A 24,068-nucleotide genomic window follows, 5' to 3' on the forward strand; every position below is an offset into this window, starting at 1 on the left:
TGTTGTTGGATGTAATAATGAACATAGCAGTCGTCATTTACTCCCAACATCTGAGCCGCTGAAGACGCAGTGGATTACATTTGCTTTTGAAGGGAATGTGTCCCCCGATCTACCTATCTATGTTCGCGTGAATCATTCGTGATCCAGCTTCACCTCCAGAAGAAGTGTGTAAGGTTTTTTACTGAATCTTTGCAAATCGCCTTTCCTAATAATGTGCTAGTTAGCGAATATTGCGATGAATGCGGCTAAAGTTTACCGTCTCTCAGAGATCGGCTCAGAAGAGAGGGGCGGGGTGAGCAGAGCTGATTAGCATTTAAAGCGGAATGCAATAAAACAGCGTGCTGTAGACAGAGTTGTTTTTGACAGGGTAAAAACGGTGTTGTTTTACACTACCATTGAGAAATTTTAACCTAAGTATGCTACAGACTTTTCATTAAGACCCTAAAGAATCATATCAACTTGTGGAAAATGGGCATCCAATGGCCCCTTTAACAACTACCTATAATATATAATATACACAGTACACACACATATATTATGTAAACAAAAAAATATTTTGGATGCGATTAATTGCGATTAATCATTTGACAGCACTAAAAATAAAATTAAATTGTGATTACATGTCTGATATCTGACTCACTGCCTGTTTGAGGCTGTTTGGTAGAACTAAAAAAAACATTTGGAGAGATATTTTTCAGCCTCTTGAAAACATTCTATATGTATTACATGCCACCAAATAATCTTTTTATAATCAGATTGATGATGATTCCATCTGACTGAAAAGTTTTCATTGTAAACACCTCAATCAATCCAGTTGTGGTCAAAATGAATTAAATTTCAGTCTGATTGATCGGACTGGATTCTTTTGGATTGATGTAAATTAGTATACTGTTAAGTAGATTTGAAATGTTTAATGCGTCAAGTACATTACAGTTGAAAATAATCCAAATATGCACTTGATTGATAAGATGAGGCCAATTGGGATTCTAATGGAACATTCTGGAGAACATCTTGAGGAAATGCCAGCAAAAGCAGGGACTGTCTGTGGAAAACGGGAACATCTTGGTCACAATAACTGAACTCTACATTTGCCATTTGTCATGAATCTAGAAGGCCCTGTAGTTTAACATATACAACAAATACCCATTTTATTACAATAGTACTGGTTCAGCTCTTACAAGTTCAATAACAGCCATAGTTGTCTCAGTAACTGGGTTCACCTTATTTAAGTAAATAACTCCAATAGTATAGCCTACATGATAAATAATCATCTCTTTCTTTCAGACTTCTAGATCCATTTATCCTTTGCTTGATCCTTTGGTCTTTTTTTTGGCCTGTCTGGAGATTGTTTTCTAATGTGGCTTTTATGGGTGTTTTTGTGGAAGCATTAATTGTAAACAGGATGTGTTTTGTGTGGTCTTTAAGAAAAAGTGTTTCATATTCCTGCTTGGACATGCTTCAAAACAGCCTCTTGCAACTTACAAATTACTTATGCTGAAGTGCTGAACAAACCACATGTGACAATTATATAAATGGTCACTCTGGGTTTGTCTGGTAAAGATGTGCTGCAAGATCACACAAGTAGATTCAGCTATAGCTAATGCAATCCTCAACCGCAATGCATCATTAGCAAGGAAAACAGCAGCTACAAAGCATATGATTTATGTTTCCCCAATAACCCACCTGCAAATAAAATCTCTCTTTCGTAGTTTTGCATGAGTAGGAGGCTCACAGAGCGTTGCATATAAGTAGAAGCAAGCGAAACGATGTGAACAATGATTTATACAGGCACTGCAGAGAGCATCTGTCAAACGCAGCCCTCAGGAAGCTTTCATAGAGAGGAGGGATAAAGGAGAGGCAGCAGGCCAGAGGTCTGAATGCTCACAGTTCTTGACCTTTTGGCATTAGAAGTCTTGTAAGTTCAAACCTCGGCTATTACCAAGCTGAGCTCATCTCAAGTGGCTATACAGACACAGTCTGGAGCCCCAACAACAGGTTCCTACACAGGAATGCCTTTGAATGCTACACTAGACAAATACCATCAAAATGTCTTTACAAGCTTTTAATTTCTTCATTTAATGGTTACAAGCACTGTGTAAATGTCATGTTAGAGCCACCGAAAAATTAAAGAGTTATTTATATGTTATATGTTTTGTTTTAGTGTGCCAGGAAATACCAATTTATATTTCCAAAAAATCATTTTGCCAGTAATTGTAATAAACCAGTGAGGATTTTATACGCACAAGGAGTCCAACAGCAGATGATATGGTTATGGCTACCATAGTCTCGCGTAGCCAGACCTTCAGACTGACAGCTGAAGGTCTGGAATTCATGGCAGCTTTCATTGGCCAAGGCCCGCCCATGAGGCCGTTTGACCGACATGTCAAACAACCAATCACAGTTAATTTCGTTCAGCATCATGTTTCGGGCATGGAAATGTCGCCACAATAACAGACCGGTGTGTAAAACTCTCGGACGTATTTTAAAGATTCTATGCCGCAAACTTTAAATATTTCACATACTTTTGAAAATCCAGCGTTTAGTTGATCCTGATAAGAGCTCGTCGTCACAGTTGTAAACACGACGGCTTTCTTCTTTCGTGAGGGGGTTTGGCGTCACGGCATCCAGGTGGAACGTTAAAGAACGTGACACGCACGTCTCCCGGAAATCCTGTATAATTCAACCAATCCGACGACGACTTCGAAACTCCTGAAATGTTTCCATTTTTGTGTGCCATATGCATCAGACGTTTAGGCTGAGACTATGGCTACCATTATTATGTGCTTGGGATTGCATGGAGAATAGAATTTGAGGCAAACTAAATGCATAAGAACTGTTGCAACATCTCCCAGACACTAAAAACTACCTTTAAATCTAAAGCAAATGTACTCTGAAAAGCTTTAAGAACTTTTCACAAATGCTGTAATGTTACGACCACCTTTTTAAAACAGCTTTTGCACACAATGCATATTTCTCCAGGTAGATTTGGCAAAAAAAAAAAATATATATATATATATATATATATATATATATATAAATAATATCATATAAAATAATATTATAAAATAAAATATAAAATAAAATAATAAAAAGCCTAAAATGTGGAACACATCCTTGGAGCATAAGAATAACAAGAATGCATGCAATTACACTGAAAGGGGTCTGTTTCGATTTTCAAAAGCAATGCAAAAGCACCAAAAGTCTAAATAAAAGTTTTTCAAAGGACTTGTGCTAATTTGGTGTATTTTTCATTTAAGACTGTCGTGGTTTCATATCATAGTCATGTCATGGAGTTTGACAGCCCAAGTCCTCATTCATTACTGTATATTTAAAACGTGAGCACAATTGACGTGAAGCATGAATAGGAAGGAATCACAACAGGATATTAGATTAAAAAGGAAGTTTTGACTGGGGACACGGATGGAGCATATAATCACCAGCATTAAACTACTACAACTGTTTTTCTTTCTGAAAAGTATTGCAACAAGAAACCAGCGGGTAATGTGGGCTGAGCTGTCGTATTCTGACACAGAGTTCATCATCTGGAAAGCATTGCATTCTAACTATTGTGTACAAACATCTGATAAACATCTTAGGAAAAATACAGATGAAACAGCAGATGGGCAAATGCTCTGAAAATGCCAGATGAACGTCTAGGAAATGTATGCTTCTGAGAGGTGATAAGCTATTAGATGCTTGAACGTCTATGGAATAAGACTCTTTCTCCAGCGGGGGGGAAATAAAGTAATCGTTTATGACACCTTTATGAGGACATGATTATAATTTGAATGCTTTTTAATATGTAAAAAACTTTTGGTTTCAGACATTCAAACAAGTTTTCACTGAAAGTCTCAGAGCCTAAAACATAAAAAAAAATATTGATTGACATTGATTTCAAATGGCATAAAGTTAATTATTGTACATTCTTTGGCCATTTTGCCTATTTTTCCTCTCTCGAAGAATGTTTACTTCAGTGTTTTCAGTTTATAACTTCCACAAAATCATTACATTTCTCTGTAATATGCCTGTAATATGTATGAATTTATAAAAATGTGGAAAACATATGTAGGAATCTGCCCCCTGAACAACAAAACACATAAAATTGCATCTTTCGCGCCCTTGTAAAAATCACTTCTTATACAGTATGCTCACATATGCCAATTCTTAGAAAAAAAAAGAAAAAAAAAGTCAGGAAAAAAACAGGTTGCCAGTTTGGTGCACAACAGAATAGCATTTCCCCCTTAGGCTATGTGCCTCCACAGATGTTTCATTCAGCCTTTGCAGCATTTGGCCACTCTAAAAGTGCTTCAGCCACTGCATTCCCTCCCATTGTACTGTGAAGGAGAGAGAGAGCGAGTGAGGGAATGACAGGGACAGGCTGTTTACCACCACCCCCTCTTTTCTCCCTGTGTTAGCTTGAGGGAGGCAAAGAGGTGGGGGTTGGGGGACATTGGGGCGGCAGCACAATTGCGAAGGGTCCAGCTTGGAGCTCCGGGCGGCACAGAGGGTCATAGAATGGAGCTGCGCGTCTGGGCCTCCCGAATCCTGAATCCGCCGGGTGGGTGGTCTCCTCTCTCCACACCCATTCTCTCTCTCTCTCTAATTCGCTCCTCTGCAACACCTCCAAGAGAAACGATTAGCTCATCCACTCTGGCCAGCACTTGAGCTCTGATGTGGCAGTCAGTGGCACAGACTGGATTCATTCAGAGCTAGATTAGAGAGCCTCATGGGCGAGCTGCGTGGCCAGGCCCACAGAGGGAGCCGCTGCCTCTGCTGCTGTGCAGTTCTGCTGGTGGGCTCTTTGCACTCGCACTACTAACTGGGTGGCAGTTAGCACTAATCCTGTCACTGATTACCTCTGGCATGAGGAAATAAACAGTAATAACGAATATACAACCTCCTTCCATCAACACACACGAACACTTTCAAACATTTACAGACCTGTGCTTCTTTTTCCTCATCTCCACACGTCAAGATTACACACACACATTTCATTTGGTCCCCACAACGGAGACAACACACTCATTTATTACCAAATCTGACACTTGTTGTATATTCATTACAACACTTCCCAAATAGCACTGTTATTTCTTCCATTAAACTCCATACACATACATACACTACCGTTCAAAAGTTTGGAGTCAGTGCAATTTTTAAAATCTTTTTAAAATGTATTTAAATGTTTCTGAGAAGTCCAAATTATGTCTTTACTGTCACTTTTGATAAACTGAATGCATTTAATGTGTGTGTGTAATATACTGTATACACACACACACACACACACACATTTAAGAAATGAATACATACTTTTGAAACTCTAGTTTACATTCATTCTAGTGAAACGATACACATTTGGTCTACAAGCATTTCATTTGTAATTAAGATAATTTTATGCCACAATATACAATATTTAGAAAATAAATCAATACTAAAATATATCATTTTACATAAAAACAAGGAAAATATATAGTAAAAGTACATATGTTTTTTTTTAAGAAATGTGTGTATATTTTAATATAAAGGTGTTTGATACTACAAGAGATAATATCTACATCACAACACCACTTATTATTACAACAATTATTAATTAAGTGTGTTACTAAAGGGAATTCTTGTAACACACTTCTGCTTTCTCATACCTACAGTGCCACCTTGTGTCTATATGTGGTTTTACAGCTGGATTTACTATCAGCCAGGTGTCCTTAAGTGCAGTAACTCAACCTGCATCTAATGAGTATCCTGCTGCTGCAGAAATACTGTCACTGTCTTTATGTCTTTCAGTGGTATTTCTAAAGGTCATTGTTCCACATTTCATTCATTTGTTCAGCATTTTGTGAAATTATGAAATATTTTAAAATATTCCCCAGAAAAGGAAAAGTATTGTAGTTAAATGTAAGTGCTGTTACCCTATACACTCTCAGAAATAAAGGTACAAAAGCAGTCTATGGGGCAGTACCTATTCAAAAGGTACTAATATACCCCCACTAATATGTCATCCCACTCATTTTCTAGGGTTCGGGTCAGGGGACAGTGATGGCCATGGTGAAACCTTCATTTTGTGCTCACTGACCCATTTTTGTGTTGATTTTGATGTTTGTTTTTGGATCATTGTCCTGATAGAAGATCCAACCTTGGTTCATTATGCAAATCCATGATGCCATGTATCTGAACATGTACTCGGGGCCTCCGGCAGAAAAACAGGCCCACAACATTAAAGATCCAGCAGTATATTTAACCGTGGGCATGGGGTACTTTTTTTTTAAATCCCTGTGTATCCCTTTAAACCCATTTTGTGAATGCCAAAAAGCTATTTTTTTTTTATTCAGCTATTTTCTTACAGCCACCTTCTATTTTGTGAAGCTCAACAATCTTCTGCTGCACATCACAACTATATTCTTTGGTTTTACTTATTTTGATGTACGGTTAAGGGAATTTGGCCTTTGTGTTACCTCATATTTAATATTTACCGTGGGCATGGGGTACTTTTTTTTTTAAATCCCTGTGTATCCCTTTAAACCCATTTTGTGAATGCCAAAAAGCTTTTTTTTTTTTATTCAGCTATTTTCTTACAGCCACCTTCTATTTTGAAATCCCTGTGTATCCCTTTAAACCCATTTTGTGAATGCCAAAAAGCTATTTTTTTTTTATTCAGCTATTTTCTTACAGCCACCTTCTATTTTGTGAAGCTCAACAATCTTCTGCTGCACATCACAACTATATTCTTTGGTTTTACTTATTTTGATGTACGGTTAAGGGAATTTGGCCTTTGTGTTACCTCATATTTATACTCTTGTGAAAGAGGAAATCATGACTGGACAACTTCATATTTGTAGTCACCCTGGTGTGCTAAAAATGTAAATATGAATCGAATTATACTTTGTAGATTTTTTTATATATATAAGAATTTCTAGGGGTGCTAATTATCATGGCCAATGAATGAATGGAAGATCAAAAGTATAAACAGTGCAGAATTATTTCCACAGCCTTCTTTGCTCATATTTACTAAGGGGGCTAATAATTCTGTATCATTTGTGTACTATTATGTACATTTGAGCTACCAATATGCACCCTTAAAGGGTTAAATAAGGCACAAAGTGTACATTTTAAAAAGGTACCATCCCAGTGACAGCTTCGTTCCCTTTTTTTCTGAGAATGTATGAAATACTCTTATAAACGTATAACTTATAAAGCAAAATATCTCAAATGAAATTAATTGTGATTGTAAATTTAATCACTTAACCACAATGCACCACATATGTTCCTATACATCTGTATTTCCCTTTTTTCCTTTGATGCAAACAAAAAGCATACACAACCGGTTTATTTTAATTCGTTGTATTATGCAAATGCAGTAAACGGGGATTTACAAAAGTGCACGAGTTCCTTATGTGCCTTTTTTGGGTAACTAACTGCTGCATCCTGTGGTGGTCATATGTGGAAGTTATGCGGTTATAAACTGAGCACTCGATGTCCTGAGGAAGGAACACACATTTGACTAGACCATATCTTCTCTAAAGATGTGCTGCGCATCAATTCATCTCCTCATTGGTATGTTTAAAGATATATTTTTATTGTTGTTGTTGTTTAAAATTTGCATAACTGCTCAAATTTGAGCAAATAGCTAATAAAAAACAACAACAACAAAGAGCGGAATTAAGATTTAAATCAGTCTTCAAACTAATTGTCTATTTTCCACTGTACATTTGTTGAGGAAAATGCTTTCCATTGGTCATTCAGCCATTTTTGTAGAAGTAGTTATAATTTACAGATGTAGTAATTTGTAGATTGTAATAACAACATGTTCCTCACAACCTGACCTGACATTTATCTTGTACAATTCAGGTGCCTTACTTGTCTTTGCTGTTGAAAATGAGGCCACAACCATGATAACCAGCACAGAAAATACCACAGCTCCAGTTTCAGTGTTTATTCACAACACCACCCAATTCAAAGAAATGGACTTTCTAGACAACTTTACCACTCCAAGCTTCACTGTCACCCTGCCAAACACGACGGTTGTGAATATCACATCAGATGGAGAATCAGGTAGCGTTTTCATTTTGCTTGATCACTTGTCATTCAACCATCCACACACTTTATGCAGCAAAATGGTACAATTGGTAGGAAAACTGTAAGCCAGTTTATATGCTATGCTGCTTGCTTCAACCAAAGAACGTTACATCTGGTGATTTATTTTCCTTTTTGGCCAACAGAATCACCTACTCCACCACCCTCAGAACATCCGCAGACCAACAACTACACCACAGACGATTCTCTGAAGACCGTTTCACAATCAAGCACAAATAATATGATCAAAAGCACAACTACTAGCAAAGAAACCAGTAAGAGAAACAATACTGTGCAAGCATAATGATCACTGATTGTGCCTTTCATTATAAAACTTAACACATTTGATTTTGCACAAAAGAGCAATAAGAGAATTCTGTTTTAACTTTTAACTTTAATCATAAAGACTGAGTCATTCTCACACAGGAAGGAAGTGTGTACCTTCAGTAGCACTCTTAAAACTGTCACCATATGCCGAAATAAATTATTTTTATTAACCACCTATAAATCAATTTATGAAAAAAGTAAATTAGAGCATAATTTTGCTATTCACCTAAAAATGTAATTATTTTCTTTGTGCAATGCATTTATGTCTATGCATAATTATTTTTTACAGTAACTCAAGCAACGCAACCTATCAAAAACCAGTGGCCAAGTGAGTGATTTTTTCCTTATTGTCAGTGTTTATTCATGTTTTTTTAATTTAAGTTTTCTTGTTTATTTTGAATTGACAGATAAAAACATGTGGTAACACTTTAGTGTAGGGACCAATTCTCACTATTAATTTGTTTATTAGCATGCCTATTTTTAACATTTTAGCTGTTTATTAGTACTTATAAAGCACATATTCTGCATGACCATATTCTACTTCCCTAATACCTAAACTTAACAACTACCTTACTAACTATTAAGCAGCAAATTAAGAGTTTATTGAGGCAAACGTCATAGTTAACGGTTTGTTAATAGTGAGAACTGGACCTTAAAATAAAGTGTGACCAAAGATGTATGTTCTTAATTATTCTTACTGTTTGTTTTTACTCTCAACAGCTTATATAATTATCTTTATCATTGCTGTTCTGTGCCTCTCTGGGGTAGTAGTTTATTATTGCCTTAAAAAGAAATCCAGGGTAAGACATTTTTAATGAATTATTACTGATTGTGAATTTGATCTTTTATAATCATTACAATGGATATATAAACTACATACTAGATAATGATAATGTTTGTCTAATGCAGAAGTACTCTGTGGACTATCATCCCAAACAAGAAGATGCTCAGATCCCACTCAGCACAGTGGATGTAGAGGTGTTTGACACCACATCAGTCAAAGGTACCTGCTATTAATAAGCAGCTAATTAAGAGTTTATTGAGGCAAACGTCATAGTTAACGGTTTGTTAATAGTGAGATCTGGACCTTAAAATAAAGTGTGACCAAAGATGTATGTTCTTAATTATTCTTACTGTTTGTTTTTACTCTCAACAGCTTATATAATTATCTTTATCATTGCTGTTCTGTGCCTCTCTGGGGTAGTAGTTTATTATTGCCTTAAAAAGAAATCCAGGGTAAGACATTTTTAATGAATTATTACTGATTGTGAATTTGATCTTTTATAATCATTACAATGGATATATAAACTACATACTAGATAATGATAATGTTTGTCTAATGCAGAAGTACTCTGTGGACTATCATCCCAAACAAGAAGATGCTCAGATCCCACTCAGCACAGTGGATGTAGAGGTGTTTGACACCACATCAGTCAAAGGTACCTGGCATTCTTAACTTTCTACCACCACAGGGATTTCTCTGCTTACACTGACCTTGTGTTCTACACTTGTTCCCAAAGATATGCAAACATTCACTCCTGTCGAGTCCACCGAACCTGCGCCTGTGAAAGAATCTGAGAAGCCTGAGAGAGGGAAAGGTATGCGACAAGCAGCTGATTTCTGTCAAATACTCTACATTTACATTTAGTCATTTAGCAAACGCTTTTATCTAAAGCGACTTACAAATGAGGACAATGGAAGCAATCAGAATCAACAAAAGAGCAATGATATGCAAGTGCTATAACAAGTATCTGTTAGCTTAACGCAGTACACGTAGCAAGTTTTTTTTTAATTAATTATATAATAAATAAAAAGAGAACAGATAGAACAGAAAAAGAATAGGGCAAGCTAATGTTAGAGGAGTTAAAAGGAGTTAAAAGTTAGTGTTAGTGTTAAATACTCTATGACAGTCACTTCATCTTGAGAAATGCATTATAGTCTAAGTTAATTTTAACACATTTTCGTAAATGTATGAAGACATATAAAGAACTAAGGAGCACAAGAAGCAACCGTATGAAACCACTGTGTGTGTGTGTGTTTGTGAGAAAGCTGCCGTCTCTGAACCCAATACAAAAGTTAATATGGGTAGCTCTTATTAAAAATTGATAAATACAATGAAATTAAATCAAATAAATACTATCTTTCAAAAGTTTGGGGTCAGTTATATTTCTAAAGGAAATAATATACCGGCCCTAAACTTTGAAACGGTTCTAAAAGTTCCTAAACTACTGTATCTACTGTAAACTACGAAAATACGTTTTCGACTAGAGCAAAAATATTTTGTCTATGATCCAAAAGTCTCTTTAGAACCCTGCTGTTGAACTAGTTGCAATAACAGAGAGCTCCACTGGATGGACTTCTAAGACAAGAGTATGTAGCTGCCAGTCTCTCAGTAAAGAATCCTACATTTTACAACAATGAAAGTGAAAGTGAAAGTGACGTGACATGTGGCCAGGTATGGTGACCCATACTCGGAATTAGTGCTCTGCATTTAATCCATCCTAAGTGCACACACACAGCAGTGAACACACACCCGGAGCAGTGGGCAGCCATTTATGCGGCGGCACCCGGGGAGCAGTTGGGGGTTCAGTGCCTTGCTCAAGTGGTATTGATACCAGTCGTGGTATTGAAGGTGGAAGAGAGCGCTGTACATTCACTCCCCCCACCTACAATTCCCGCCGGACCTGAGACTCGAACTCGCAACCTTTGGGTTACGAGTCTGACTCTCTAACCATTAGGCCACGACTTCCCCACGACTTCCCCACAATGATAAAACAGTGCTAACAAAAAATGAACATGAAAAAAATATTTTAAAAATCAGTGGTATTCTCAAATTTAGGGCTAATCCAGTTTCTTCAGTAAACTCGGTTTATGGAAACTCCAAGATTCAAGAAGTGCAATATCCAAGAATCTTCAACTTCAGCTTCGATACTGACAATACTGGGGGAAAAAACGATTTTTACTTCTGAACAAAGCATTTATCAAAGCTGATATTCTTGCTGTCTGCCACAAACCATTATCTGAACTGAGCCTGCATGGACATGCTTCAATGTTTCAATGCCTACAGCATTTAGGAAATAGCCACTTTTGACCTGAGGCATCTGGTCTTTTTGTCTGATCCTTTCCATCTGGAAGACCCATAAAGATGCCTTTGGCTGTCTGGGTTTGCAGATAGAGGTTTATTTATTTATTTTTAAGAAACACTGCTCAGAGTTGTGAGCTCATAGCGTTTCTTATTTATTTGGGATAATATCAACAATGCCAACGCTACGGAAAACTGAATAGTGAGGGTGACTGCAGTTCACTGGAAATAATGACAGCTTACATTTTTCACCCTCACAACTTTTGCAACAGAATATTACACTATTTGCCTACAGTCTAGCAGTTTGAGGAACTTCAGAAGTTCCCTTATTAACAACATTGTCGTTTTTCAGCAGTGCAAAAAAATAGATTATTTATTCACACTCTCACCGACAGAATCAAACAGAGACTGTGATTTTTAAAAAATATTTTATCAACAAGAACATTCACTTGATATTGCATGAATTTCTCAAAAGTGCTTCTGACCTTTATTAAAGGGATAGTTCACCCAAAAATGAAAATTTGATGTTTATCTGCTTACCCCCAGGGCATCCAAGATGTAGGTGACTTTGTTTCTTCAATAGAACACATATGATGATTTTTAACTCCAGCCGTTGCAGTCTATCAGTCGTATAATTCATGGCAATGGTAACAAAATCTATGAGAGTAAAAACTCTCACAGACAAACCCAAATTAAACCCTGCGGCTCGTGACGACACATTGATGTCCTAAGACACGAAACGATCGGTTTGTGCGAGAAACCGAACAGTATTTAGACTGCAACAGCTGGAGTTAAAAATCATCATATGTGTTCTATTGAAGAAACAAAGTCACCTACATCTTGGATGCCCTGGGGGTAAGCAGATAAACATCAAATTTTCAATTTTGGGTGAACTATCCCTTTAATGTCACTTTCATATTTCTTGGTCATAGGATAGGAAGAAATTAAAGAATGCTCTTTTTATAATTTATATTAGTACATTTAAAATACAAAAAAGCAGAAAAGATGACATTAAGACTTTTGGCCTTTTGGACTGAATTAATGTTAAACTAGTGTTAATGGGACAGTTCACCCAAAAATGAAAATTCTGTCATCATTTCTTCATCCTCATGTCATCTCAAGCATGATTTCTTCGGTCACACTTTATTTTAAGGTCCATTTCTCGCCATTAATAAACCATTAACTACAACGTTATCTCAATAAACTCCCAGTTTGCTTCTTATTAATAGTTATAAGGTAGTTGTTAAATTTAGGTGTTAGGTAGGATTAGGGATGTAGAATATGGTCATGCATTATATGTGCTTTATAAGTACTAATAAACAACCAATATGTTATTAATAGCAATTGATCCCTATACTAAAGTGTTACCATTTCTTCTGCTACAGAACACAAAAGATGATTTATTTATGTATTTTGCCCATACAATGAACAGGTCCCTATATTAATAAATCTAATTGACTCATTTGAGGCCAGTTACAGCATCAAATGTACTTGTGTTTATGAATTAGGCTGTGAACACCTTGTTACATGTTAGACAAGATGACAAAGTAAAAGTAACAAATGTGACTAACAAAAGGGAATAGTGGGGTTGTTTGCCTACAGCAAGTGGTGCAATGGCTTAACAGCACAGAATTACTTCCTATGATCTTAGTTTCTCTTCATGCTCCCTATAATCACACAGGATGGTTCTTTTTCCCACCAAAATCTGCTGCCTGCCAATGACAAGCTCCTCAGATTCCTCTTTAGGAACTAATGGGTCTCAATCAGTTTCCTGGCTTCAGCGGCTTTACTTACTGCAACCGCCTCCAGGTCTAAATCAACCACATGGTGGGAGAGAGTGAGTAACAATGAGAGAGGGAAAGAAAATGACCATGGAGGAAAAAATAAAACAGAAGTGTGCATTGCAATGACATAGTGGCTAATGGTTTTACGATGCGTCTTTATCCTGTAAGCGCTGACTTTCCCGTCACAAGGCTGTTTCTACCACCTGCTCATTCGGTTTCTCCCACTGCTCATTTTTAAGATTTACTACACTGAAAATAATAGGAAGCATGAGATATCCTCAGGTTTGAGACCACTGAGGCTAGACACCCAGGTGTTTTGTGTGCAATTGTGTTTTTAAGAGTAGTTAGACTTGTCTGGGAAAAGTTTAAATATTTGATTGTTTAATTCAGAGTAAATTTGTTTGTCGATTAACAGTAGCTATTACACAGTGAATTTTGGTTTTCATTTAGTTTGATGAACTTTTGTTTTGTTTGGTGCGAATACATTTTAATTTTAATTTTGTTGTAAACAGAAATATGAACTTTTTTTGCTTTTTATCTGAACTGAACTTCATGCTCAATTATAGAATATTTTGTAAGCTTGTGGAAAAAAGAAGTCTTTTATATAATGTAAACAATTATGTTCTATGATTTTTACTATGTTACACTTCTTTGTGTGATCCATTATAATAACCACAGCCAAAAACAAATTCTTAAACTTATTCCCTACAGAATCAGCTGATGTTAAACAAGAAAACCAACACAATTTATCCAGCACTCAGGTCACAGAGAACCCAAAGGATAAAATGGAGGTGCTGACCGTAGTGGATCTGACTGATGGAGAACCGACGATCTCCACCAAAACCTCAATGGAATCCCTAGATGATGTTCTCAATGAAAACAACAGCAACAATACAAGAGTTGAAGGTTAGTGAGACTGAGAGAACATAGTTAGACTTTAATACTATCTCTTTCTATTCTCTCTCTATTCACCATTTCTTCTTTTTGTTTCAGTCAAGGGCAATGGGTATGATTTCACTGAAATCTCTATTGATGCTTTACTTCTAAAATAAATCAGGTTCTTCCCAGCATTTTACACTGGTAAGTGTTTTCCAGCGGTCCATGCAGATACATTCTGTACATACTGTGCTGTGCTCCATTAGAGATGTACTCAAGCAAAGGGGGGGAAAAACAGTATACTTTTGATGATTATTGTAACTAAAAGCAGCACTATAGGGCATAAATCACACATTCATATCATGATTCACATTGGTCAGTCCAAGCAAATTTCACTTTTTACTCATGCGGATATGTGGTAAAGGGCATTCCATCTCTCATCACGTCATATCCACAGATGCCGCTCCAGGTCTCATGTCATCAGACACTTGAGAGATATACCACAGCTTTAATTCTCTCTGTCAGGGTGTTTTCTGCACACCTGTGCCCCAGCAGGTTAAAGCTTTATTTCTGTTTGCAGCTCCCAGTGAAATTGGTTTCTCTGTTAACAGCTGATGAGAGACCTTCATCAGCATTTCAGTACTTGATGCCCCACGGTATGGACAATGGAATGCTCCATGGAACGTATATTACAGGAGTCATTCCACACGTATATAGTGTGCTTCCAGAAATGTAACATTTTCAGCAAAAATAGAAATAAATAAATAAATAAAAATAAAATAAATAGGCTACATACTACGACATTTTGAAAATGGTCTACCTTTTGTAATGCAATATGTAATAAAAAATTTTAATATTTGTGTAAAAAGACCATTTTCTCAGACTTTTTAAGACCTACATGTATAGGTTATTATTACAGATATAGCACAGCTTACATAATGGTCACACTTTATTTTAAGGTCCAATTCTCACTATTAACAAACCTTTAACTATTACTTTTGCCTCAATAAACTCTTAATTTGCTGCTTATTAATAGTTAGTAAGGATGTTGTTAAGTTTAGGTATTGAGTAGGATTAGGGATGTAGAATATGGTCATGCAGAATATGTGCTTTATAAGTACTAGTAAACAGCCAATATGTTACTAATAGGCATGCTAATAAACAACTAGTTAATAGTGAGAATTGGTCCCTATACTAAAGTGTTACCAAAATACTTATACTAATACTATACACAGACAAACTATAATTAGCAGAAACTAAGGAAAAGTCCACTCATTCAAAAAACAGAGACAGTTAACGAATCAAAGGGAGGAAACCTCTCATTCATTCCAGCTGGTTTGGAACTGATGGACGGGTTGGAGACATGAACTTGAAAGAGGTCATGTTCTCCCACCCCCATAGATAACAACTAATGACCATGACTGCTCATAAAGCAGTATAATTAGCTAGAGCCCCAGGGACTATTATATAGGGTATTATTTTCCAATAAGGGTATGCTTTCATGTGCTCTGCGGTCATTGTCAGGGGCTCCGTTTCCAGGTTTTGGGAGTTGATAGGGCTCTCATAAATGCTTCAGTTGCACCTATACACATTCACTTTAAGGTGCTAAGTCTACTCAACAGAGAGAAACAAAAACTAGACAGTAGTATTTTATCAGACAAACAGCAGTTGGTCTCTATACATGGATTTACAAGTTTATAGACAGGACACATAGTCTACGGAAGTTTAGTAATGGCGTTTACATTGTTGGCCAATGGTGCTCTGTCTGCTCTAACAGCACTAATGCAATACTTTCATTTTTAATTACTAAATATTGAAATGACAAATGGTTAGTATCTGTCCATGACATTAATAAATTCCATATTAAAACAACAAAGAAAAAGATCTGAAACTCTGAAACCTTGAATCTTTAAAAGTTTTTTAGGAGTGGCCTGCCCAATACCGTCTAATGACAAAGAAGCCAAGTCAATGCTAGATTTACAATAAGAATCTGACACTCGCCCAGGCCTGAACAGTATTACACACTGTGCTTTGGTGTGGAACTAATATGTGTTTGCACATGAACACATGCAGTTATTGACTACTAGCGTTTTGATGTGGTTATTGTCTCACCTGGCCAGGTGTAACTTCGGATGAGTGGGAAAGAGAGAAACTCACAGCTGTACCAGGTGGTGCCTTCTGGTTTAAGTTGAAACCTGCTAACTTCAATGTAAGCTTTTCCTATAAGTTGTGTGTAACTTTACTTAGCAATTGCAACATAAACATTTCACCATATCAGAAAGAATCAATGAGGCAATTGTTTTAGGCGGAAGCAGCATACAACAGTAGGTCACTGGTAAAGTTTAGTTCTCTTTGATGGTGGTAACTGTTAGATATTTGTTATGTTTCCATGGTTCCATTGATACATTATGGTTTTATTTATAAGATTAACCACACGTCGACTCAATGGGATGTTAGTGTTTGTATGTACACAAACACTGATGACTGTATTTGGTGGCAAGAGAAAAAGTGTTGCAAAGTGAATGTGGCAAATAATGTTCTTAAAGACTTCCTCTTCGCACTTCAAACAGTTTATAAGGAATAGTTCACCCTATTTACTCACCCTTGTGCCAATTTTCTGTTTTCTGCAGAAGACAAAAGAAGATATTTGAAGAATGCTTTTATCCATACAATAAAAAAGTGGGTGCAACAAGATCAAACTCCAAAATGGACATAAAAAGCTGTGTAAAAGTAATCCAAACAATTCCACTGGTTTAATCAAAGTCTTCTTCATCATCTTCTTCTTCAGTTTTATATTATTCTTTGTTTGATGAATAGAGTGAAATGCAAATAGTTATTCACTTTCAAATCAAACCATTTATTAAGCCCAAATCAAAATGGTGATCCATCAATAACATCATACCCCATTGGTTCTTGTGCCATGATGTCAAGTCATATGACACACAAGAACCAATGAGGATTGACAATACTTTTAAAAGATCTTCTTTTGTGTTCTTCAGGAGAAATTAACCTCACATGAGGGTGAGTAAAAGATAACAGACTTCATTTTCGGGTGACCTATTATTTTAAATGTGTGCAAAACCTGTTTCTATAGAAACTGCTGCATCTTGCTATAAAGACACTCAATGACGTGCCATAAACATTAAAGTGCTGAACATTCAAGGCCAATAAGCAATAAGACTTAGAGAATTTGGGTTTAGGTTGTTGGGAGTGTGCGTTCATATATTTAGCTACTTTATCCCCTCTCATATTTCTAAAGCTTCTCCGATTCACTCTCAGTGAGAAGTCATGAAAGGATTTTTTTTTGTTGAGACCACACCCATGTAGGTCTATCCCACCACAGTGACCCAGCAAGCCTTCGTTTGATTCACGTGGGGAACATCCATCAATGTCCCTAATAGATCTCCCTGCAAATCCTCACACCTTCCTTGATTGCAGCTATTTTTACAGAACGGGATAAAAGATATGTAATAGGCCCCTGACTCGAGCCAATGACTATTCTTCAACAGTTGTGAGGCAGAAAACTTGTAGCTCGTTCTCACCCACCTGTTCAAAGACCATGCAATCTTTCTTTTCTTTTTTTAAATCAATTACATTGACATTGTTTTTCTCTTTTTCATTTGATTGATGGCTGTTTGCAAACCTAACAAAAATGTAAGCAAAAAAGAAAAAAGCCTAATGTTTTCCCTTACTGCGTTGTTGTCATACAGTGGCTGTCAGACTCAAATTTCATCTATATTTTGTCCTTCTCCAGCTGTCCTTTTGCTTAGGCTTTTTTTATCCATCCTGTGCTACTCATACTTTTAATTATGGCCGCTTTCAGTGAGGATACATTTTCTTGTGTGACTTTACAAGCAGTGAAGTCATTTAAGTGGGGTGATAATTAGTTCATGGCAAACATTCTTGATATTTCAAACTTCCTGTGAGTTTCTTGGAACTTCTGTGTGTAACTTTATACGTTTTCTTTCATTCTTGGATTTCATTTTATTTTTCATATAGTAGTAGTTTATGTTGCTACTACTAGTTTTGTGAAAAAAAAACCTGAAACTAACAGGTGAACAATTTATACTGCTATTTGTTTGTTGGTTTTTCTAATGTATATTTACAAAGAAAAAAGTAAATTTCCTTTCTGGAAGTCTAGACTGCCTCATTGTGTGTTCACACTGGTGAAAACATTGTTTGGGTTTACAAGGTAGGAAGGATATCTTTTCTAACATGAACAAGGCTGCAATTCTTTAACACACTGTATGCAATAAAAAACACCACCCAGCTGCTCTGAACAACCAACACAAGTTTGACCACCACTAAAGTCTGGTCTTGTTTGTCTAGACAAACAGAAGTGCCCAGAAGGGAATATTTCACAGCATCTGAGTTCCATATGTGGACTCTTAATATTCCTAAAGTAAAATGATCAGTGTGATCGTTGGTCCATGTATTCTTAATTGCCATCATCAAGACAATTAGCACACATCTTGTTTTCTATCAGTTGCATTCGAGAATCAACTTCCGAGAAGTTAACTGAACACATTTGCATGCACACCAATACGCTGATAACTACAAAAATCAGCTTATTGAAATAACCTATTTGACATTTAACAATAACTCGGCAATGCAAGAAACCTGTTTCTCCTTTCATGTTTGAATAAGTACCACCTCTCCTTCGGCTGTTCAAGATGAGAACGCATTTTTATAATTTCAGAGTTTACATAATGTGTCTCTGTCTCTTCAGATAAGCTGCAGCCACAAGCTGTACATTTATATATATATACAATAAGCATATGTATATATATATATATATATATATATATAATTGCTTTTTTATACTAATTAACTTAAATGATTTTAGCAAATGGCTGCAATATAACAAAGAGTGAAAAATTTAAGGGGGTCTGAATACTTTCCGTACCCACTGTATATATATATAATTGCTTTTTTATACTACTGAAATGTATACAGACATAATAAGTGTGCAAGCATTTAATGGATGCCTGTTCACACAAGTTTTCTTCATTTGCTTGACATGTGGTTCGTCTTTTTGGTGGGAACTTAATGAAAGGACAAAGGTCAAGCAATTCTAATTAGAGAGCATACTGTCAATGAGCTCATGGTCATTTTTTCAGATACAACATTCCAGTAGTTTCACTGAAGTCTATACGGACTGCAGTGTTCCACAATTCAAAATGCTACAATGACAGAAACAGTGATAGGGCTGCAAAATTAATTGAAATAAAATTTAAATCGTGATATGACTTAGTGAGATTACCAACCTGAAAAGGCTGTGATTTACATAAATAAATATTTGCACTGCATGAAATGAGTATTATAATTAGTCAAATAAATGTTATTATTCAAATTTTTTCAGAAATACTTTATTTTTTATTTTTACAGTGAAATGGTATGGTGATGGTACAGTAATATTTGCCCTTAACTGTCACCCCCCATTTTTTAAAATAGGCATGCAGGTGCACATGCTTTTCCTCTGCTTCTTTATCCGTTCACTGCCATGTTTAGTTGGCTCTAAGATGCTTGTGATTTAGCTGTCTCCTGGTTATTCTCTTGAGTTTAAATTGGAATTAAAGATTGTGTGCTGGATTACTCCTGCGTCGTGCGCTTGTCTCCTTAGAGCACCGTACCTGTGACACACACATTTTTATACTTAGTTATATTTAAAAAAAAAAAAATTCAGTTTAATAAATTCAGTTGATCTTTATACCCCCATTTTAACATGGATTTCTATGGAGACCAGAACATGAGAGCATCTAACCAGAAGGTGGATAGTTTGAATCCAAAGGTAATTTACTTTTGAACATATATTGGTTTGTGATATACAATAAAAAAAACTAATAAACAACAATTTTATTATAATCTGTGACATCTTGTCCTATTTTTTTTTTTTAAATAATAAACATAGCTGACCTTCCACACACACAGTTTCAGGCACATGTTTGACTGATGGGTCTCTGAAAAGACAGAATTCACAGGAAGGGCATCCGATAGCACATTCTCTCTCTTCCAGCTTTCTATTCTAGTGTCCTAGAGCAGCGGCTTCACAGGCCTGGCTGGGGGGTTGGGATATTGTTATCTCAGGCTCAGTTTACTATGTACCCCAGCTCAGCCTAACGATACTATTCTGATGTGTACGGTCCACTCGTGTCTTTGTGTAAGCCTGCAAAGAAAGTATTTGTGTTAAATTGGATAGCAAGCAGCTTTCCTGCTGATAATTGAGTGGCCATTTGTAAATTTTAATACAGATGTCACTGCACGCCATTGTGTGAACAAGCCTACTGGTTAAACAAAACATGAAGTTTATCAGTTTTCAATGAATGTGAGCATGTCCATAAATGTCTCACACATTTGTTATGAAATATTAAAATTATCTGCCTTTATATTAGTATATGCATTATATGCATTTACTGTATATCAGCATGTCATGCTTTTTCACAAATAACATCAATACATTTTAAGTGCTCTTCTTTTGTAAAACAGATGTTTTAGCTTGAGGTAAGTGGTCATGTCAAAGGCTAAATACATGTAGGAGGTTATTAGCTGACTTTACAGCTCATGGGAAAAACAGTAAAGTGGATTTTAGCATTTTGGAGCCTATTTTCTTTTGTCAGCAAGATAATAGTCCAAATGTTGTATGCTGATGTATAAATGTGAAAAAATTACTATAATTAAAAACCGTATCAACTCTCTGTTTTACAGATCTCTGAACCTGACTGATGGGTTTTTTAAACTGGAAGTAACAGCTGAACTAAATTGTACACTATGTGAGTCATTGTTAGAACAACGTTGTTTGAATATACATACAGCACTAAGAAAAGTCTGTAAAAACAGGGCCCCAGTGTATTGTGTTAATGTAAAGGAATTTTCTGTATAAATTCTCACTAGTGTTTCACTCATATTTTAAAATGCATTGTGTTGTTTTATGGTTAAAGGAAATTCATAAACTTAGTGGAGTACAACTGAATGGAGAAACTTAATGGAGTTTCTGTTTTTCTGCAGATTTTTGTTCCTACGTTGTATTACAATTAGCATAATATTACCTGTTATGTTAGATTTTAATATTGTAACTATTTTAAACCTAATTTATGAAAATCTAATCTAACCTTAAAAGGATAATGTTGTAAATGTTCAACCAGCTTTGTATTGTTGGTGGCTGTATATGTAAATGAACAATGTGTACTTTTTCCATGTTATTGCACCCAGATATCACAATTTATTTTCCAAGCAAAAGGATGCTTGGAAAATAACAGAATGATGCAAAACATGTCACTTTGACAGCTCCAGGCTTTTTAATAAAACTACAGATTGATTCTTTGTTTCTTGTATTCCCGCCCATTGACAGAGCATATATATCAATATATAAATTTGTTGAGTGTTGACGTGTATGGCAAAAGTGACATTTGTACATTTTTTATTAAAATGGATCTGTATGTAAAGGAAATTCTGTAAAGGAAATCTCATCAGTGCCATAGAGCTCACAGTTCCTCTGTTGTATGTACAGTATATATATATGTTTTAATGCCTATAACTGTTAACTGTAAAATGTATACATTCGCATAATATAACTTTGATCACTGTAATTTTTTTGGAATTCTAATTCTCTATGTAATGCTTTCATTTTTGTAAATGTCCATTGGACTTTATGTTTTGGGTTAAAGGCTAGTTTTATTCATTTGTATTAAGATGTGTCTTCTTAAACTGCTGTAAACTACACAGTCTAAAGAAACATATAAGCCTACTGTTGGGTGCAACATGGGTTTATAATTAGTTGCTTCTGCCTTCTAATAACATATTGTCAAGTAATACAATAAAAATTTATCTTGATCATACATGGCATTTAATATTACTTGTAGTTTACATGAATCTCTTTCTTGAAAAACAGTCTTGGTTTTTAAATAAACATGTACTTTAAGTTAAAGACTTTAATATCTTCTATATCAAATTGTAGTTTATGATATCAAGTCATGTTCTGGCTGCCCATTTGACTTATTACTGCAGTTACAGTTCAACAGTAACCACAAAAGCAGTTTGTCAGGTGTATGTTCTGTCTGTAATAAAGCAAGTTTACTGTATGAGAACTGTATTAGAAACTGCTTTAAGTAACCAAGCAGATGCCAGCATAGATGGTTCCATAACAAGCATGCAATAAAAGTTTTATTTCTGGTTTGAAGTAGTTAATATTGCATTTATGAGTTGCCTCCTCCTACAAAATTTGATACCAGATTAGAGACCATCAGCTATTTCATGACAGCTGAAACAATTTCAAACTCAACAATATTACAATAAATTATAATAAAATGTCTTACTCATCTAAAATGTGTTGTCTCTGACAAAGTGTCTTAATTTTACATTTTCTATTATGTACTAAACTTTGTATATTGCCTCCTGTTGCAATTTTCCAGGTGCACACTGAAGCATCTCAAACCATGTGTGCTGTGTGATAAAAGACAGGAATTAGTTGTCACTTCAGAAAATCAAACACCTGGACATCAGTAGACCTTGAACTGACATGTTTATAAAAACAAGAGGAAGAGGAATGTGAGGAAGTAGTAGGTAATGTATAGTGAGGGCATCTATGCTGCCTTGTGGATAATACCTAGCATCTTAGAGAGACCTTCCCAGCATTTGAATCAAAATCATGAATACAACATAAAAGAAAAAAGAAAAAAAAACAGGAAGCCAAGAATGCTATTAAAATACAAGAAGTGTAATAGGTTGTGCTGATATTATATTTTTAATATTAAATAAATAAGGAATAATTGACAATGGGTCTTTGCATTGTGGCCGCATTACCACCTCGGGTGTGTATTGTTTTAATCTAATAATTCAACAGATCGGAGTCAATTATTCTGCTTATACTACAGTTACCACACCTCAAGACATTGTTCATACGTTGTATTTCAAGACATTTGTCAGGTTTTAAAATAACCATGTGTGTAGGGCTAATTTCTTTCGCATCTCATCCCACACTTCCATTGCTAATTACAAAATGTCATTTTAGACAAGGAGGTTTGAGCCGTTGATAGCAGACTAACACAGTTATTAATGCAGAGAGAGACTAGTAGCAAAACAGTACGTTTATTTGCTTCAAAAACAGTGCTGTTATTACCTTGCTAATGACAAATATAATGTAGCTTTTAAGTTGCTAGATTATTTTACTGCTAAAATCATCAAAGCAACGCTGACAACACATTTCTGTGCAAGCATGTGCCCACACAGTACGTGTGCGCGCTTGTAAAGGAGAGAGAGCAGGAGAAAGAGAAAATGTGCTTTCCGTACATAATAAAATTAATTTTGAGTTATTATTTGTGTCCTATTGTTTACTATATTTATTTGCTTGGTCAGTGTCATTGTGGATTTTGGTTATTTTGCTGTTGTAGGCTGTAACGACCTTTTAAATAAATGAAATCATTTGGAAAAGTGATAATGAACTGTAATGAGGTCAATACCTGCCTGGAAATATTTTAGACATGCGTTTCCCTGAAAATAATTGCACATTTTAGAACTTTCGTCAAATAATCAGAATCAAGCATTCAGCAGCCCCTTTAGTATAAATGTAAAATACTTTAAGACAACTAAAAAAAAATTACTTCTATAAAATAATCTTGTATATTCCGAAATAGAAAAAAAAAAAATTAAAGAGAAGAAGACCCAACAGAGACCGACAAGTCTACAGCACACCTACATAACACTGTACAGTTCTTGTGGTCAGCTGATGGACACAGTGGTGTGTGATTGGGAGAAAGGGAGGAGACTGAGGAAAGGTATCGCAAGAATGCTGACGTGACCATAGCGCAAGAGGAACGGTGACACTGGGCAGGCCAGGCAAAAAGCCACCCCTCTCCCAGCTCACCCTGTGCTTGATCCAGAGGAGTAAATTATCCTAGGATCCTCTATTTATACAGTGTGTATATTTACAACGGTGG

General features: G+C 35.8%; 2 protein-coding genes across 2 annotated transcripts in view; both read left to right on the plus strand.

The window, feature by feature from the left end:
- The first annotated feature begins 7,955 nt into the window (after positions 1-7,955).
- Positions 7,956-21,073, plus strand: LOC107725183 (uncharacterized). The gene is made up of 10 exons (XM_016534358.1): positions 7,956-8,046; positions 8,214-8,342; positions 9,115-9,194; positions 9,304-9,397; positions 9,551-9,630; positions 9,740-9,833; positions 9,915-9,992; positions 13,972-14,166; positions 14,254-14,340; positions 20,842-21,073. Exons 1-9 carry the CDS (start codon positions 7,956-7,958, stop codon positions 14,310-14,312), a joined length of 900 nt encoding a protein of 299 aa, XP_016389844.1. The 3' UTR covers positions 14,313-14,340; positions 20,842-21,073.
- The window catches only part of LOC107725184 (FRAS1-related extracellular matrix protein 2-like), a 32,706-nt gene continuing 28,499 nt past the window's right edge, over positions 19,862-24,068 (plus strand). Inside the window, exon 1 of the mRNA XM_016534359.1 lies at positions 19,862-19,913. Coding sequence (XP_016389845.1) covers positions 19,862-19,913 — 52 coding nt within the window. The remainder of the gene's footprint in view (positions 19,914-24,068) is intronic.

This window comes from Sinocyclocheilus rhinocerous, unplaced genomic scaffold (genome assembly GCF_001515625.1).
Source record: "Sinocyclocheilus rhinocerous isolate Xijiao unplaced genomic scaffold, SAMN03320098_v1.1 scaffold1688, whole genome shotgun sequence".
Classification (NCBI taxonomy): Eukaryota; Metazoa; Chordata; class Actinopteri; order Cypriniformes; family Cyprinidae; genus Sinocyclocheilus; species Sinocyclocheilus rhinocerous.

What these genes read in the sequence shown, in the direction of transcription:
- LOC107725183 (XM_016534358.1), top strand. Translation starts at nt 7,956, where the DNA reads ATGGACTTTCTAGACAACTTTACCACTCCAAGCTTCACTGTCACCCTG. An exon ending in CACATCAGATGGAGAATCAG is followed by an intron (nt 8,047 to 8,213) that starts GTAGCGTTTTCA and finishes TTTGGCCAACAG; the next exon opens with AATCACCTACTCCACCACCC. An exon ending in CAACAATACAAGAGTTGAAG is followed by an intron (nt 14,167 to 14,253) that starts GTTAGTGAGACT and finishes TTTTTGTTTCAG; the next exon opens with TCAAGGGCAATGGGTATGAT.